The following is a 19,767-nucleotide window of genomic DNA, read 5'->3' as shown; positions in this document are numbered from 1 at the left end:
TACAGTAAAACTATGGATGAGACAGAAATCATTCTTGTGTTATCAAATATGCAGATGAGACAAAAATGAGCAAAACGTTGGTCAGCAGAGCTAATATTCATAAAACCTGAAGACTAATAATAAAATGATGAGTATCATGAGAGTAAGTGTCAGAGCTGTGCTTCTATTTGAAATAATAACTGAGGGGAAGGAGGGGTGACGCTGGAGAGATAGCAGATTATAATAATCACACAGATGCTGGTGTGGCATGGTTAGCCAAAAAGCGAATACAGCCTTAGTGCAGCAGGAGTATGCCGTCTGCTGTGTTAATCAGAGCACATAGCTTGCGGTGTCACGTTCAGCAAGGCCGGTTATACATGAATGCTTCCGACACATGAGAATCTATCAAGTGAAAGGCCACCATGATTCACTGGGGAATAATGAAATTATGTCAAATGAGGAAGCATTGAAAGACCTGGGGGCAATGAACCCAAAGAAGAGTGTAAGTACGTGAAGGCAGGACAGACAGATACACATTCCACACAGACACACACAGTGTTGCTGAAGCGAAAGCAGTTTCAATATCTGAAAGTTATGGGGACCCGGATAGCAGCTACACAAGATGAACAATGAAGAGAGAGCTACAGCCAAAAAAATGACATTTCCTCTGCAGTAACGAGGTCTCTGTCACCAGCATGGCTCAAGTGAAAGTGGGGCTGTGTTGTGTTCAAATTAGGAACCCAGGTGTCTCACACAGGTGGCAGAAATCAAATTACTGGAGCTCTTGTTGCTGTCTCCTGGGAGCATTTACAGGAGGCTGTGCAACTGGCCCCAGAACTGGAAATTAAATCCAGGCACCCTAATGTAGAACTCAGACATCTTAATCACCATACGAAATGCACAGCCCAAACTGTCCCTTTTAACTTCATCATTGAGGATCCCACTGCATTTCTCGGAAGGAGGGGAAAGAAAGAAGAGCTGGACATTTCACTTCCTTCTTTGCCATATCTGAGAATATCCCTCTCACTGTTCACACAGCACACGGCATAATGCATGGAGAAGCTCCCCTGCCTTCGTGTTTACTACAAGCAACCCAGAGCTTCAGAAGACTGGCAGAATCAAGCACTCCCATAGTCCAGAAGATGAAGAGCAGGTACTGATATTTAACATGTGGATCAGGATCAAACTAGGACTCAGAACTGACCTCAGTGGCAGGAATAGAGTGAAGCAGGTATGTCAGTGCTTGTGGGGGGGGGGTGGTGGTCAGTTTCTGCTAGAGCAGAGGAGGGCACTCCCAGCACTGTCTCTTTCGTGGTCCACTCATGTTGACATTCCCACTTTCGAGGCTCACCAGGGTGGACCACTGCAATGCTTGCGTCTTCCCCTGAGAGTTGCTGTCTTCCCCTAGAAGAGGTCAAGGGCAAGACTGCCTCTGCCCTTGAAGGGCTTTACAACAGTTTTTCCCTAGACAGGTCATAACAAAGGATCTGATAACATACAACCCTTCCTCCTTGACATCTGCATAAAGTGTCTCATAGAGCTACTGCCTCCTGTTGAATCACTTGTAAACCCTGATTGCATTTAATTGGGTAAATAAGTCAACCATATTTGATTTCGAGAGATGGATTTAAAAGGCAGCATTACAGAGCGAGAGGGAATCTTCCATTACTGGTTCATACCCCAAATGGCCACAACAGCCTAGATTGGGCCAGGCCAAAATCAGGAGCCTGGAACTCCACCTGGATCTCCCATGTGGGTGACAGGGGTCCACGTATTTGTGCCATCCTTTACCCCCTTTCCAGGAGCATTAGCAAGGAACTGGATTGAAAATGGAGCAGCTAGGATCTAAACTGGTACTCAGATGGGATGTCGGTTTCCTAGATAGTGGTTTAACTTGCTGTGTCACAAACGCAGACCCCAGAGTCATATTCTAGATACACATGTAAGCATGTGTGAAGACACATGGTGTTGCACACAGACGTAAGGGGACTCGCAGCAACAACGCTTAGGGACAAAGAGGAAATATTTGTGCAGATGCATAGGAGCAGAGGCGGCTTTGATTCATCCTCTGATGATGTAAGTAACTAAGATTATTAAAATTAGGAGGTTATTCCCTCCTAAGACAGTGTGGTGAAAGGGCTCAGCTTTCCCAGTCCCCCGCACCACATTTGTGTACAGGAAATATATCTAGTTCTCCTACTTGTATCTAGAATCAGGCCTTTTCTGAGTTAAAGATTAACTCCTTTTGTAAGCTATTAATAGTTTGGAAAGCTCCTCACCCAACTTCCCACCTTTTGCCAAAGCACCCAAGGGTAGGCATCGTGCAAAGTCTTCGAGGTGCCTCTCCAGTCAGTACACATTTGGTCAAGGGCTCAGCCTGTCAAGAACAAGTCCCCAGAGCTCACCAAAGCGCAGCCATGCTCATCCTGGGCACGAGCCGCTCTCTTGTTCTCTCAGAACCAAAGTCATGGTCAAGGAGAGGAAAGTCAGTATTTCAGGGCCCCAGTTAGAGGGACAGCCCCTTCTCCCCATTTCATGCACCAGCCCTACCCTGGTGCTTGGAATTCCCACATTACTCATTCCTTGGCTGAAGCCATTTTTTTGAAAGCCCCTGCTAAAATGCAAATGCTAGCTGCAAGGGAGAACTGAGTTTTTCTGCTTGTTGTTCGCTGTTAGAAGTTTAGTTAGTTCATGCTAATTTCTTTAAACTGGAAATGGAACCTAGAAAGGAATCACATCCACTAAGCCGGGCGGATTCAGAATGCGATGCTCTCCAGGGCTGAAGCTTCAGGAACTCCTTGGGGACACAGAGTATACTGACGACAAGCTGTTCCTCCTCTGCACAGGTTCAAAATGGCGCAGTAGGCTCAAACCTCAGCTTGAGCAAACTCCAGTGGACAGCTCAGACATGACTGTCCCTAGGAGATCAGGTAACAGGGTAAGGATGGAGAGCTGAAACCAAGGGCTCATCTTTCCTTCCATTCTTAACCCCAAATATTCCCAGCCTGGCATTGAGTCGGTGGATTGCCCACTCCTGTTTAGACTCTAGGGGAATTCCCAGGAGTCTGCCTTGCTTTTTCCAGACCTGGTTTTAGTCATGATTCTTTCTCCTCACTCTTTTATTCTCCTGACCCAGAGATCCCCTCAACCTCAACTCTCTATCTGATTTTGGAAATCAGATAGATATTTTTTTACTACCTGAACATTGATTCCCGCCCCCGCCCCCGAAGCATCCGGTATGGCTCACCACTTCAGCTTTCACATTTTCTCCACTCCTATCCTAGCTGCAATCCACAAAATCCAGTCCTCCTTCCCACCCAGAAGGGGCCTTCAATAGCCAGGGACAGTAGAGCAACAAGCACAGACGTGAATCATTTGGCACAGTCATGTTCAATCATTTCCTTCCCTTCAAAGCACTAGGGCTAGCAGTCATTTTTCTAATGTGATTATTTCACTAACATTCTTTTCCTCTAGGCTAAAAACTTCAGTGGGATGACTTCCATTTACATCTTTCATGCTCCCTGTTAAAAACACATTATTGCAGCATCATGAGCACCCAATACACATATCCAAAATACACGAGTGGACAGATTCATAAAAGCACTACTTATGTATAGACTAACTTACATAAACATTAATGGCTCTTGCAGCGGCACATGGCAGACATGAGCATGGCGAATTGGAGCACAGGAAAAGGTTCATTGCCATCCAGAGCCACATCCCCCAAGACTAAGATTTTCTATAAGAGGAGCAGGCCATCTCCTTGGTTATTACAACCTGAGTGAGCAGTGGGAAGGTCCCGTGGCCAAAAATTCTTCTCACCTGTCTCTCCAAAAGCTTGCATTACTATTAACAGGGATGATATTTTAAGCCTATTTGCAAATGCAAATGTGTTCACAGTGTGCAGAACACGTTAACCCACTGCCTGAGCTCTTTTTGGACCCAAGAAGTCTTTCTTCCCAAATAACCCACTGCTCTCTGGTGCCAAGAGGCTGGTGTTCATGCTAGAATGGGGCACCTAGATGAGAAGAATTAATGGGGAATGATTTCAGGACTTGAGAAGGAGAAGGCCAGACAGGAAAGCAAGGGCCTTGCCAGGAGGCTGTTGGGTTTCACCACTCTCCTCTGGGTCTCCCATAGGAATGGGGGGCTTGGGCAGGGCCAACATCCTCGGACAGTGTCTCCCACAGCAGAGCTGCTTGGAGCCCTCCACTATCCCAAGGCCAAGAGCAGCTAGCTGCCAGCTTTTTGGTAAGTGGCACCTTCTATTTCCTGCCTTCCTGCCTCTTAACTCACTGAAGCAGACAAAAGGTGCTGGGTGGAAGAGACCTCTCAGTCATATTCATCCACAATCAACACAGACAGTCTGAGAATCAAGCCTGACAGGCAAATGCTTGCTTTTATCTCTCTTTCTTAAAAAAAAAAAATTAAGTTGAGAGACAGAGAGAGGAAAACAAACTAACTAACAAACAAACCACGCATTTACTAGTGTACTCTCCAAATACGCAAATGGCCAGGACTAGGTCCAACAGAAGCTGGGAGCTGGAAACAAACTGGGTACCTGGGTGTCAAAAACAGTCTTTGTGAACCACAGGGAATCTGGAGCCTGCAGCTGGAGACAGGACTCACACCCTCAGGCACTCGGTGTGGAGCCCGGGCATCCCAGGTCTGAATGCAGTCTTCTGGGCTATGGGCCCACTGCCGGACAGAAGCTTGAAGCCCGGCCTCTGTACTCCCTCTTCCCCATTCGCTTGCCAGCTCCCTGCCCCCACCTCTGCAATCTGCCCCCAGAAACCACTTGGTCTCTCAGGGGCACTTCCCGGGCGGGCAGCCAAGCTCCGTAAGAACATACCTGTCACAGACGCCCATCCACTGTAGCTCCCACAGACCAGAAGCAGAAACCCAGCAGCATTCCCAAGGAACACAGAGGCCAAGGATTAGGAAGGCGCTCTAGGGAGCCTTGGCCAGCTCCCCATGCCTCCTAGGGCTCTGCTCCGAGTAAAGCGAGAAATAACGTTGGGACCGAGGCTTGAACTCAAATACAGAAAGGGGAACTGACGAGAGAGAAACACCACCACAAACAGGGGCAGCGCTCTTGGTTCCAGATAACTTCTGCTGGTAGGTGGGCATTTCCACTGATGAGAAAGACTACCAGCGCACCCTCGGACAGCTAGCGAGTGTAAAGCCCTGAGGAAACCCCCAAAGACAGCCCCGTCCACAGACTTGGCGAAGACACCTTCCCTGAGGGCTTGACTGCCAAGCAACCTGGGGAGCCTGGAGACAGTGAGCTCAGTTCAGTGAGCGTTTCACCCGCCAATCACTTCCCTAGCACCAAGTCTGGCTGTGAGAGACCACGCTCTGCAGCAGCAACTCTCCATGGAGCCTATTTAGGAGGCAACTGACTCAGGCATTCCCCCATGTTAGCAGAGGCTCCTGATCTGATCTTATTTACAGGAGTCTGGAATGTTCCTGTTCCTTGGTTCTACTATTCCTGGAAGTGAGAGGGGGGGCTCTTGGGTGTAGGGACAAATCAGGAGCAGAAGTGGGAAAAGCATGTGAATGCCCTCAGAGATTTCACCAATGGTAGGGCTCCCCCCGGCCAGTTTTACATGGGAACACAAGTCAGTCATCCTGCCCTGGGCACACAGCCCCCTCTTCTGAGCCACTCAGGCTCTGCAAGCCCTTGCCTCCTTGTAGAGGAGAGTTACATATACCATGAAATGTGTACCATTTGAGCTCAACAGGAGAGATGCAGCCTCTCTCAGTAGGTCTTTCTCCCTCTCCCTCTCCTTATCTCAATCTCTATCTCTCCCGGAGGCTAGTTGTCCTTCAGAGTTAGAGAGACTACAAATGACAAATTTAAAATTGCTAGTGACTAAATGCAGGAGGTGTGATGGTTCAGCAGAAACAGCATGAGTTTGGAACTGCTCGTCCCAGCGCAGATGCACGCATGACCACTGCACCTGTGTGAGCCATTCCCCATCTCTGCATCTCAATTTTCCAACCCAGGAGCTCTGACCAGTAGCAGCTTCCTTGCTGCTGCACGGTGGAGTAAAACAATGCAAAGCTCTTGTATGTTAATCACATGCCCCAGAGTTGTGAAATGGAGCTACTTTCCACCATCACGGAGCTCTTTGCTTTTTAGATTTGCTTGCTCCTGGCCTTGATCTTTCCATAGTTATTCCCCAAATCATCTGTAAATCTCTTCACTGTCCATTCAGGGCCGGCATTCAGCCCACAGGGCTCCTGGGCCCTAACACGCAGGGTCATCCCTTCCATTCAGCCACTCTATGTCCTAAGCACACCCTGGAAATCTCATCCTTCTTTCAGATGGGCTCCACTGGGGTTTTCCTCTGGATTTTACAATCTCTCTCTTTTTTTCTTTTTTAATTAGAAATGCCCATTCAGGTTCTGTATTTTAACATATGAAATTAGATACCCGTTAGAGCCCAGGGAAAGTAATTTGCATTTCACTTCATTTTCAAGGTTCCTTCTTCTCTTTGTATTCGGCAGTCAAAATGCAAGATGGGCTACACGGAAAGTCCTGCAATCAAAATATTCAGGGCAGGGCCTGGAATGGTGGCTCATAGGCTAATCCTCCGTCTGCAGGAGCCAGCGTCTCCTGTGGGCACCAGTTCATATCCCAGCAGCTCCACTTCTGATCCAGCTCTCTGCTTATGACCTGGGAAAGCAGCAGAGGGTGGCTCAAGCCTTAGGACACTGAACTCATGTGGGAGACCTGGAAGAAGCTCCTCCTGGCTCCTAGATTAAGCGATCAGCTCAGCTACAGCTGTTTCAACCACACGGGAAATGAAACAGCAGATGGAAGATCTTTCTCTATGTCTTTCTTTCTCTCTTTGTAAATCTAATCTGCCTTTCCAATTAAAATAAATGAATCTTTAAAAAATATTCAGAGCAGTATTTCCAAACTTCATTCTGGGCATCAGGACCACTGCATATTCATATATGAACTATACTATTATCTACATAGGATTTTCTATTTAACTTACTTTAAGCACAATTCTTTAAAAAAAAATCTTTGTGTTAATACGAACAATGTTAGAAAGCAGTGTCATTTGCCAGAAACTATAGATGAGTCAATATAGCACATCACGTTGGAACCAGAGAAACCTGTATTCAAACCATGGATCTACCACAACTTGTATGTTTCCAGGGAAGTTGCTTCATCTGTCTGAGCTTTGGTTTTCTCAATAGAAGTGACACGAGAGGGCCCAGCATGATAGCCTAGTGGCTAAAGTCCTCACCTTGCACGCACCAGGATACCATACGTGTCCTGGCTGCTCCATATCCAATCCAGGTTCCTACTGGTGGCCTGGGAAAGCAGTAGAGGATGGTCCAAGACCTGGGAGACCTGGAGGGAGCTCCTGGCTCCTGGCTTCAGATTACCTTAGCTTTGGCCATTGCGGCCACTTAGGGAGTGAACCAACAGATGGAAAATCTTTCTGTTTCTCCTTCTCTTTGTATATCCGCCTTTCCACTAAAAATAAATAAATCTTTTTTAAAAATTGCAAAAACAAAAAAGTGAGACTACAATAAGTATTTCACAGGCTTGTCATGAAGGTTAAATATGATGAAATACATACATAGAGTAGGTTAATTAAAAAATATTGCTTCATTGTTTTCCTTTTTCCATATCCTGTCTTTGGTCTTTTTATTTCAGTTTTGCTGAGAGCAGCCTCATTCAGTGCCACATCAGAAATGCATGTTAAAGGAGTAAAGGGAGAGGCAGATGGGGCAGGCACTAAGAAGGACAAGTGATATGATGCCATGCAGTTCTCTTAGCTCCATGACTGAGCTGGAGGCATAATGGCCCTCACACGCCATCATTCTGGTCTCCACTCTAGGAAATACCCCCTGTGACGCCATCTCAGTCATGTTCAAGTCTCGACTTTGCTTTCTCAGTTGTATTGAAAAACTCTCTGCTTGTTCGGAGGGTTAAAAAATGTATTGTAAAACAGTTGTTTCAGATCTATTACCCCGACTCTCCAGCTAGAACTACTATCTAGCTGTCCTGGTCCTGCTTTCTTGAATTGCAAGAATATATCCTATATCCTCTCTCTGTCTCTCTCTCTCAAGTTTATGTGTTTTTTTTCTTTTTTCTTTCTTTCTTTTTTTTTTTTTTTTGGAAAGAAGATTTACAGAGAGAAGGAGAGAAAGAGAGAGAGTGTTCACCAACTGGCTCACTTCCCAAATGTCCACAGTGGCCAGAGATGAGCCAATTTGAAGCCAGAAGTCAGGAGCTTCCTCTGGGTCTCTCATGTGGATGCAGGATCCCAAGGACCTGACACATTCTCTGCTGCTGTTCCAGTCCATAAGTAGGGAGCAGGATCAAAAGTGGAGCAGAAAGGAGACAAACCAGCACCCATATGGGATGCCGGCACTAGCAGGTGGAAAATTAGGCTGTTGAGCCACAGTGTCAGTCCAACAAGAATATATTCTTTTATCCTTTAATATAAAACCCTCCAAATAGCCGAAAGCAGATGTCATTAGTTTCCCTAATCGTCTCTCCTCCCAACTGGATATTGTCAGCACCACCAGCTGCCCCTGGTGAGATGTGGGCTCTAAGGCCTCCCACCAATTCTCCTACTGACACCTTCTCCCTGAGTCAGTCAGCATACCTCCTAGCACAGAGGGCTTGCAGAGCAGAACAGGCACTGATTGTGGGTGAGTCAGAGCTCAAATTAGCCCTTAAAGACTTGCAAGAGTGTGACTGGCCATGACTGTTTTCAAGCCAGATTGCTGCCCTCTTTCCCTTTCTGATTGGTGAGTCAGGATTGACCAGCAGCACCCAGCCAATCGAGACATGCACAGACAATTCACATTTGGCTTCAAGCCAAGGGTGGAGACGTTGCAAAAGGATGACAATCAAACAGGGTAAATGCCCAAAGGAGACTGCACAGCATGAAGATCAGTTCCTTGTGCTTGGTAAGGAGGAAGTTGCTGGTAACCTCAGAAAGCTGATTATGGCGGGGGTGTGTGTGGGGGGGTGGGGGGTGTATGGGTGTGGGTGGAGGCAGGTGCTGCTTCCTCCAGAGCCTCATTCCCAGATGTTCTCAGTCTGCCACAGGCCAAGGCTGTGAGAAAAGAGTCGGGAAGGAGAGTGGCTACTACAGACAACAGTTGGGGGAGGGTACAGCTACTTTCTGGATGTCCTCGCTCAACTTTGCCTGAGAGATTGTTCCCCTGGGGTCTGCATAGTCAGGATCTAGGCTGAGTGGTAAAGTGCAAGCATTGGCATCCAAATACTTAGTTGGATGTTCCAACTTCTGCTACAGGTTCATTGCTCTCTATAAATGATCTCCATGGCCAATGGGTAAGATGCAGTCTGAAAGAATTCTAGGGAGCAGTGGTGGTGCTTCTCATATAAAATAATACAGTTTCTATGGATAGTCATAGTAGCATTATTCATTGAAATATTAACTAGCTTTTTAAAATGAACTTTCTTGATACAGAGATTTGGGCAAGGGAGAAAGAAGTATGCAAAAGGTTTTTAAACTTGGGTGTAAGCCCTTGGAAGAAAGGATACAGGTGTCTAGAAGGTAAGAAGAAAGAGAATGTAAGAAGAGAGTAAGAGCAATGGAGTATTTCTGAGATAAGAAACGAGGGTAGGAGAGATGTAACTTTCAAGTACTCCACCTCTGTGCTCCCAAGAGGACAACCTTGGAGATGACGGCTCAGACCTAGGGAGCCAGTGCCTTTAGCTCAGGAGTCTGATATCAGTAGACGTCTTCCACTGTACCATGGGGCAGGGAGCTGCCATACCTCACAGAGGACCAAGGCTCAGATAGTGAGGGGACCAGTGGCAACCAGGACAAACTAGGGACCGGGAGACCTTCTGTCATGTACCAAGTACCAGGTGGACTTCTTGAATTCTGACTGGGCTGCAGGAGGGGAAGAGCATCCCAGCAGGACCAAGATGGAGTCTGTCATCCAACTGGCAGAGAAGAGCCTCAATGTAGGGTTAGATTGCCTGTGATCTCTCATGTTGCCAGGATGCACAGACAGGATTCACATCCCAGGCATAGTGCAATCCATGCAAAGAACCAGGATGGGACTGTGTTTCAGAACTATTCTTAATTAAGCAGTGCATCTCAGAGCTGGACCATCTTATTAAACTCATGCCCACTGCACAACTTTAAAAAATGATTTATATATTTTTATTGGAAAAGTAGATTTACAAAGAGAAGGAGAGACAAAGAGAAAGATCTTCCATTTGCTGGTTCACTTCCCAAGTGGCCACAATGGCTAGAGCTAAGGTGATCTGAAGCCAGGAACCAGAAGCTTCCTCCAGGTCTCCTATGCAGGTACAAGGCCATCCTCAATGCTTTGAACCATCCTCGACTGCTTTCCCAGGTTAAAGTAGGGAGCTGGATGGGAAGTAGAGATCTGGAACATGAACCGGCACCCCTATGGGATCCTGGTGCATGCAAGGCGAGGACTTTTGCCACTAGGCTATCGCAGTAGGGCCTATGCACAACTTTTAATGAAGCAGGGTCTGTAGTCACAGTTCCCAGAGCCTGACTTTCCCATTTGAATAAAACTCTGCTGAGCCCACAATTCCCTGTTACTACTAGAGGAAGAGCAAAGGACACTTGTAATGAATTTTCCCCTCTACTGTTGCAGTGCCATTGTCTTTTGAGAACTCATTCTCCTTTGAACATAAGCACACACTCACTCTGAAGAAAATGAAGACACACCACAAGCTGGAAAGAGACATTTGTAAAAATAAATAAATAAATAAAGGATTAGTCTATTAGTACCCAAAATATACAAGGAGCTCTTAAAGCTCAAAGAAAATATACACCTGATTTTAAAAGGGAACAAAGGATGTGAACACAGACCTGACCACAGCAGGTGTATACACCATAACAGATGTATAGATGGCAGCAGATAACAACATGAAAAGTGATCAGCATCATCCGTCATTAGAGAATTGTAAAGTAAAATAACAATGAAATGTCACTACATATCTCTTAGAATGGTTAAAATCCCAAAACCTAGTACAAGATGTGTTACCATTCTTTGTTGATCAAAGTGCAAAAAGCATCAGTTTTGAGGAAAGTTTGGTCATTTTTCACAAAACTAAACTTATCTTTACTCTAGGATCTGGCAACCATGCTTCCTTGTATAGTTATGCATGTGGATTAAAAACTCAAATATACTTTTGAATATTTGTGTAAGATATACATTTCTTAAAGTTCTGTGTGTTTATTTGAAAGAGAATGACGCACAGAGAGATTGTTCTGTCCTCTGATTCATTCCCCAACAACCATGTGTGGGCCAGGATGAAGCCAGGAAGTCTCTCCAGGTCTTCCAAGAAGGTATCAGGGATCCAAGTGCATAGCCATTTTCTGCTGCTTTCACAGGTGCATTCGCAGGGAGCTTGATAGGAGTGGAGGAGCTAGGACTGGAACACCTACTCTGACGCAGGTTGTTGGTGTCACAAGCAGAACACCAGCCCCCACATCAAAAGTTATAACCATCCAAATCTTAAACACAAGAAGTGAACAGGTAAGCATAGCATGATACCTTCAAAAAACAGAATGGTATTCGGTGAGGAAAGAAAATGAGTTATCAGGACAGGAAAAGCAATGAAGAGAACTGAAATGTGCATTGCACAAAGAAGCCAGTGTGAAACATTACATTCTGTATGACTCCAGTGACACGACCTTCTGAAGATAACAGGATGATGGAAACGGTGAAAAGATCAGTAGTTGTCCAGGATAGTGGGAAAGATAAGAGGGGTGAAGGCATGAACTATGAGATATTTTGGGGGTTGTGAAATTAGCCTATGTGCTACTACTAGCAAGGGTACATACATGACACTATACATTTGTCAGAACTCATAGAACTGTACAGCACAAAGATGAAACCTTAATATAAAGTGTGAATATTAATTTAAAATACATCACTAATAGTTCCATTATTTGTAATATATATCACACATTGGTGCAAGAATGTTATAATGAGGACACTATGCTGAGAGTCAATGGGAATTCTCTGCTGTACCCTCTGTACCCTCTGCTCAGTTTTTTGTGTGTGTGTAAATCAAAAACTATTCTAAAAATAAGTTCATTCGCAATAACAAAAAACCACGCCAACATACTAACCACATGCACTGATTCCTGGCAAAGCGACTAAATTAATGATGTGACATTTTAGAGGGCTTCTAGACCGGTGGGAAAGAAAATCAACCTCAATTTCACAGACCCAAGATTCACTTCCCCATGATGCACACTGATAATCAAACGCCCCCCCCAACCCCACACACACCTCAGTCCTGAGAAAATTCTCCAGGTGTGTCCATCTGTGCTCTGTTTCAACAGTTTTCTGCTTCTGTCCGATGCAGAGCCAAGGAATTCTACAGCAATTCCTTAGGTACGTGATGAGACCCCTCCCCCTAGTGGTTTTCTAGGGTCCAACTCGACGTTATAAAGACTTCTCAGTTCCAGGTTTCTGGAGGAACATTCTTAGAAATGTAATAGGTTTCTTCTTCTCTCCTTGGGGTTGGGGAGGTGGGGTGTGGGTGAGCCCTGGCATACAATCTTTGCCTATGTTGAAAAGCAAATGTTGCCAAGTTAAAAGTAAGAGATTGAATCTTGATCGAATCCAAATGTTGCAGCTGCAGTATTTATACCCCAAGCTGGAGTCACTCAGGACAGATGGGGACCTTCGTTTTCACAGCCTCTACTGTGTGCCCCATTCTGGCCTGAGGCTGGCTCTTTACTTTTCCTAGTGGCTTTGGGCTATCGTTGTTTATTTGCTTTCTTCAGATACAAATCAATGAAGCATGCTTCAAAGAGGTGATATGTATGTATTGCTTCTTGCTGTTCGAGCTTACAAGGAAACTAGGATGCAGTGACACACATATGACTTGATCTCCTCAAGGGAGAAGTCAGCATAATATAAGACAGCAAGAGATAGTTTCAGGATTCATCCAAGTGACGACAAAATACTCTGCACTTTCAAACTTGAAATGGTGACTTAGTGAAACCTATCTGAACTTGAGCAGCAAAACACACTTATTCAGATTGAAGATTATATTCACTTATATATATGTACATATATATATTATTTTTTAAGTTGATTGAGGGAAAAGCTAGTTAAAAGGGGTAGCCATCAACATTAGGAGTTTCTTGGAGGTGCTGTGGGACAGAGGCCATCTCTAAAGGGACAGGCCACAGGCACTGGAAGGGGCAGGTGGCGGTGGGCACTGGATTAGAGGATCAGAAAGCAAGGATAAGCTGGAGAAGGACTGCAGCTCGGGGAAGTAAAGGATGCACCCCCACGCTGCACCCTGGACACCAGAGTGCACGGCAGAAAGACCACAGGGTGGAGCACCCCTCCCAGCTCATCCACCTGCCCTGTGCCCAGACCCTTCAGGGAAGGAGCTGAGCCAAGCTTCAGGGGCGAGGCCAAGGCTGCAGGGGAACTGCGGTAATTGCAGTCTCTAGTGACACCCAAGACCACACATTTGTATGCTCCACTTTCCCTTTATTCTTACCCATCTTTGTAGCACATTACTAGTTCCCATCTCCCGATAGTACCTTAAAACCCACAGATGCCATTTTCCCACTCAAAACTGCAATGCCTCAGTTTTCCTTCATTTACTCCATAAATGGTGGACTAGACACAGCTGAATGCAGGCCCTGGGCTGCTGATGGAATCCCAGGTGAAGAGCCCTCATGGAGCCTCTTTCTGTAACAAGGTCAAGGTCCTTGCCAGCAGGTGGTTTTCAGCATACTCAACTTGAGTTACATGATATCCCAATGACTGAGGCATAAGGTAGATTCTAATTGGGCAGTGCAGGGCTCAAGTAAGAAAACCTCCCAGGTAGGGCCCCTGTGTCAGGAAAAGCTTAGCCACAACCCAGAGGCCTGGGTCTCCTTTGCTTCATGCTGTAAGTGGTCACAGCATCTGTGTGATCATTAGCTGTGGATAGCATAGTAGAGAGAACCTCTGGAGTGAAGGGTGAGCGACCCTTAGCTTTCTGTTCACTTTAATAATTTTGTATGCTAGCTGTTTAGTAGGATTCACGATACAGTCTAAAAATTATCAGGAATTTCTCTGATAGCATACACATAAGATGACCTACATGAAATACACATTTTAAAAGGGAGATACCAACAAATCATTAGCACCCATGCGGTCTCTTTTCAGAACTCAGCCCATTTCAGGTTTGTAATCCTTCCCATCCTTCATGTTTCCTGGGAACGTGAAACACCAATGTCGCAGGCTGGGAGTCTGAATTCCACGAGACTATTTGCATGAGGGCATGCGCTTACACATTCCGAGAAACGGTCATTTCTTTCGCCAAGCATTTGACATTTGCCATTTCCTTTAGAATCTGTCAGCAGAAATAAAACGAGACACTATTCTATGTGTTGCAAGGTGCTGAACCAGTAAAGTTTTTAGGTTGTTTTTTTCTTCTTATATGTGCAGAGGAAGGGATGTCATACATAACAAAACTAGCACATTTTGACAAATGGCAGCATATTTCAGATTTAGGTAAGCATGACGGTCTGTGAAAGCACCCTTTTATGCAAAATATTTATGTACAAATATAAATGAGATGTGTGCTGCCAAGCAAAAGAAAATAGATTGTGGCATGCAGAACACAGCCCATGTGACTAAGCTTGTTAAAATAAAAAAAAAAAGAAATGCTGAATTTTTTAAAAGCTTTCATTTTTGTAACACGATGTGAGAGAAGGCATTGCATACTCAGAGACTCCCCCTTGCATTAATCAAGAACATAGCACCGAGGACTTCTGGGACCCCTGGAAACGTGCATTCTTTCAGCTGGATTTGCAGGGATGCTGTTGCAGGTAAATTTTTGTACATTTCTACTACTTTCTTCACATATCTTTGTCTGGAAGATTCTACTTGTCCACCAGCATGCAAAGACATTGCATCTTGAACTACATCTTCAGGAAAAACAAGATGTTTCTTGCTACCCTTCAGTGATGTCAGTTAGGTATGACCTCTTTAAAAACTGCCTTAATCACACTGATGCGCTATTGTTGTAATGCAAACTGGCATTTCTTCATAAAGACAGTGTTCAGAAACCCAGCTGGCCTCTGAATATCGCAGACTGTAGACTGTATGGAGACATGCAGACAACATGATAGTTTGGCATATGAGTTGCATTTTCACTGTGCCTGGGCTATTTGCATACAAACAAAAGAGATTCTTTTGAGAAGAAGTTGTGTGTGTTTTTGTTTGGGTCCCCTGGGATGACTGTGGTCTGCAAGCAAGACCCAGGCCATTTTCATATCTTGGATGTTGCGTGTTGTGTTGTGCTTACGTCACCACTCAGTGCCATTTCTTCCTGATTGCCCACTTCCCATTTCACAGGCAGCCTAGTTTGGGGTGGTGGTCACCTGCTCCCTGGACAATTACAATAGTATTCTAGGTGCTTCCTTTCATCCTCTTTCCTGGAAAACAGTCCAGGGATTTGAAGATCATTTGCTCTTTCTACAGAAACTGGTGCTTAGCAAGACAGACAGGTCTTTCTCAACCTCAAACCAATTTTTCGCTTCTTTTTCTATCACCCAGCTCCCACACATCCTGCCCACACTAATACCATCCACTGTTTCCCCTGAGCCCCAGTTCACGCCCCCAGACTCCATGTTTGCACGAGCTTTTCCTCCGCAGGTGCAGTGGGGGGGGGGGGGGAGAGGAAGGCGGCTTTTCCTCTTTTACTGCAAAGTACTCCCCTTCCTTTGAGTTGGGGATCTCACCACTGTTGCTAACTTTTCCACCACCCTTCGCTCACTCCCAAATCACATTGCTTGTTCCTCCATTCCACAGTCTTCTCATTGCATTTGGGGGAACTTAGCCTAGTAATAGGAACTCAATAAATACCCATTTATTACAGTTAATATCTATAAACCAATTGTTATAAGAAAGACACCCTACTAGCATACAAAGGCATTCAAAATACCACAAACACATTAGCCTATTTAATCTTCACAATGATATAAACACTTACAGATGGAAGAAACAGACTCAGAGAGAGCAGGCCACTGGCCCAGGGTCACACAGCTAGTGAGATTAAGCTGTTAGCAGGACATGGAATAGACCCTGCTTTAAGATTTATTTATTTTTATTGGAAAGTCAGATATACAGAGAGAAGGAGAGACTAGAGAGAAAGAGCCTCCATCTGCTGGTTCACTTTTCAAGCAGCTTAGCTGAGTCGACCCGGAGCCAGGAGGCAGGAGCTTCTTGCAGTCTCCCACATGGGTGCAGGTCCCAATGTTTTGGGCTGTCCTCTACTGCTTTTCCAGGCCATAAGCAGAGGTTTGGATGGAAAGTGGGGCCACCGGGATACGAACAGGCACCCACGTGTGATCCTGGCGTGTGAAAGGCAAAGACTTTAGCCACTAGGCTACCACACCAGGCCCAATAGACTCTGATTTAAATTTCAGCTGACAATGCTATGATTTTTATGTCGAACAGAAGTTACAGAACTTTTTCTGATGTGAATGTTGAACTGTCTGGCATTTTCTGAATAAGTCTGTGTACTCTGACCTACAAGTTGTGCAAATTTGAGTAAGTAACTAAACCATTCTGAACCTCAATTTCCTCATTTTTTTTTTCAATAGGGAGAATAATATTTAACCTATGTGGTTACTATGAGGACTCAGGAACAATACTCAGGTAGCGTTTACAGCCCTGTCCCTGGTCATCACGGTAATCACTTATTCCATCCTGCTCAGAGCCATGCGTCTGACATACCGTCATTCACCTACTTGACCTTTACCCTCTGAAAATTTGCAACTAGTCAACCTTCCATTAACTGAATGAACTGAAGCACAAAAAAATTATCGTGACAAATGTTCCAGTAACATCAGGACTTCCCTCCCCCCCGAACACCCTCAATCCTACCCAAAGTTTTAAAACAATGGCTACTAATTATGACTGTATTTTTTGAATATTCTGAGAGCAATTTTTAGTTCTCCAGACCTTAGCTTTCCACCTCTACCCCACACAGGCTCTGTGGCTCTCACCTGTGGCCAGAGCTTACTTCTGATCCTCACCCAACACAACTGTCTCTCTTCAAGCACAAATTCTTCCATCCACACACGTTTCCTGCTGCTAGAAAGAACCTCCGCCCTGAGGTTTCCCCAGCTGCAGCATGTTTACGCCATGTTTGGGCCTGAATCTGCGATTAGGTCAGAGTTTGGAATCCTGGTCCTGCTACCAGGCAGTGTGACTGGGCGGGCCTGAGTTTTCACTTGCTGAAGCAGAAGCAGGCAGCAGCAGCGCCTGCCCTCTGCAGTCCTAGGGATTCGATGGCACTTCAAGAGGTCTTGAGAAAATGAAAGCAGAAAATGCTCATTTTTGGTACCAAAATTGTGTAATTCTTGCATCATATTTTCATAGTACATATTTTCCACTAACTTTTGATGGCCCCTTGTATACTGTAATTTTTTTAAAGATTTATTTTATTTTTATCTGAAAGGCAGAATTACAGAGAAAGAAGGAGTGACAGAGAGAAAAAAAAATGATTTTCTATTTACTGGTTCACTCTCCCAAATTGCCACAACAGCTGGAGCTGGGCTGGTTTGAAGCTAGCAGCCAGGATGTTCCTAGAGATATTCCCAGCAGGTACAAGAGCTCAACGACATACGCCATACTCTGCTACCTTCCCAGGCCATCAGCAGAGAACTGGATTGGAAGTGGAGCCACCAAGACTTGAACTGGTGTCCATGTGGGATGTTGGCCCCACAGGTGGAGGCTTAGTTGCAACACCGTGTTTCCAGCCCAATGTATATCATAATTTCTGTGATGGTAAGAAATGCTAGTGTTAGTGGTCCTCTTCCCTGTGGTAGCTTCTAAGCAGCAGCTGCAACAGATTCATCTTCATTTTCCCAGTATTAAACAAAACTTCACTGAATAAATTAATATGTTCATAGTTCCAGGCCACTTCTTTCTGGCTCTGAGTCATTACTGCCTGGGCACCAGCATAATACATTCCTCAACCACTTCATTTACCACGATCTCACCTATCCCTGAACCTCTTCTTATTAACAGAGGTCAGAGGCAAAATTGGTGGCCTACACCAGCCAGTCCCACCAGACCCCAAGCCATGACATGAAATTCAGGAGGTTGAAGCCCGATGTTTACTTTTCTCAATCTCTTGCAAACTAAAATGATGGTGTCCCGCATCACATGGCCAACACGGGACAGTCAAGTGGTGACAGGAGCTCACCTTGAGGACATGAGAGTCACGCCTGAGTGTCACGTAGCCACCGCTGTTGATACATTGTGAGGGATAGACCGAGACCCCAGGCCTGCCTCGCTTGGCCCTTGAGATGGGCCACTCCCACCTTCCAGCCTGCTCCCCACCACCAACCACAGGAGCACTGGGTGCCATCCTGCTAGAAGCACTCTCAACCCACTGCACCTCGAGCAACATCTGTCACAAAGCCCTAGTCCCACCATCTCACTCACCAAAGAACAGCCACTATGCTTATTTGGATGCATGTGCTTGCCATCTTGTTCCTATCCATTGTTTTTAACTCCATAGCCTTTTGTTATCTTCTGTATTAAAGAGTCGTTACCAGGCCCTGCACAATAGCCTAGTGGCTAAAGTCCTCGCTTTGCACACTGGGATCCCATATGGGCGCCAGTTCATGTCCTGGTTGCTCCACTTTCCTCCCAGCTCTCTGCTTGTGGCCTAGGAAAGCAGTTGAGAATGGCCCAAAGCCTTGGGACCCTGCACCCATATGGGAGATCCAGAAGAGGCTCCTGGCTCCTGGCTTCAGATTGGCTCAGCTCCAGCTGTTGTGGCCACTCGGGGAGTGAACCAGCGGATGGAGGATCATTCTCTCTAGTCTATCCTCCTCTCTGTGTATCTGACTTTCCAATAAAAGCAAAAAAATCTTAAAGTCATTATCAACTTCATGTTTAATTTACTTAACCACTCATCTAATAGTAAAAGTTTGGCTTGATTCTTATTACATAAAATAATAACATAATAAACATTTTTGAGCAGTAACATGTTTCCACATTGCTTATTATTTAATTGGCTAGCTCCCTGGAGCTATTAGAGTAATATATTACAGTATTTTGATGACAAGTGAAATGGGAATGTATATAACATCTAGAAGTGAAAATCAGATAATGACTAGTGAGTAAAACATTCTTTATAAGTTAAAAGCAAACATAAAATAATTGAAGTCTGGGGCCAGGCACGGTAGCCTCGTAGCTAAAGTCCTCACCTTGTATGTACTGGTATCCCATATGCGTGCCAGTTCATGTCCCAGCTTGCTCCACTTCCCTTCCAGCTCCCTGCTTGTGGCCTGGGAAAGCAGTCGAGGATGGCCCAAAGCTTTGGGACCCTGCACCCACGTGGGAGACCTAGTAGAAGCTTCTGGCTCCTGGCTTCAGATTGGCTTAGCTCCAGCTGTTACAGCTACTTGGGAAGTGAACCAACAGATAGAATATCTTTCTCTCTAGTCTCTCCTTCTCTCTGTATATGTGACTTTCCAATAAAAATAAATAAATCTTCAAAAAAAAAATAATTGAAGTCCGGAATGCTAAAAAGCAAGTTTTCATAGATAACTTTCTGAAGCTGCCAAGTATAGGATAGAATTCCATTTTAAGTTTTCGCCATCCAACCTTACGTACAACGGCTTTAGGTGGCTTTCATCCTACTCACTGTATCTGCTCCTTCTCTCGCCTATAATGAGGAGATTGAGGATGGCAACTTTCAGGTAACAGGTCTGATGCATTTGCTAAAACTCAACCAGGAAAGGCAGA

At 45.2% G+C, this 19,767-nt stretch overlaps 1 protein-coding gene across 2 annotated transcripts in view; it reads right to left on the bottom strand.

The window, feature by feature from the left end:
- CD86 (CD86 molecule) overlaps window positions 1-19,767 on the bottom strand; it is a 73,064-nt gene that overhangs the window by 43,652 nt on the left and 9,645 nt on the right. Inside the window, exon 1 of one of the 2 annotated variants that reach the window (XM_036494827.2) lies at window positions 4,832-4,989. The exons of the other annotated variant lie outside the window; for it this stretch is intronic. Coding sequence (XP_036350720.2) covers window positions 4,832-4,848 — 17 coding nt within the window. The 5' untranslated portion in view covers window positions 4,849-4,989. Of the gene's footprint in view, window positions 1-4,831; window positions 4,990-19,767 lie in introns of those variants that run through there. 2 annotated transcript variants of the gene reach the window in all.

This window comes from Ochotona princeps, chromosome 3 (assembly GCF_030435755.1).
Source record: "Ochotona princeps isolate mOchPri1 chromosome 3, mOchPri1.hap1, whole genome shotgun sequence".
Lineage (NCBI taxonomy): Eukaryota > Metazoa > Chordata > Mammalia > Lagomorpha > Ochotonidae > Ochotona > Ochotona princeps.
Note: the sequence above shows the minus strand (reverse complement) of the source record. Positions and strands in the feature narration are given on the sequence as shown.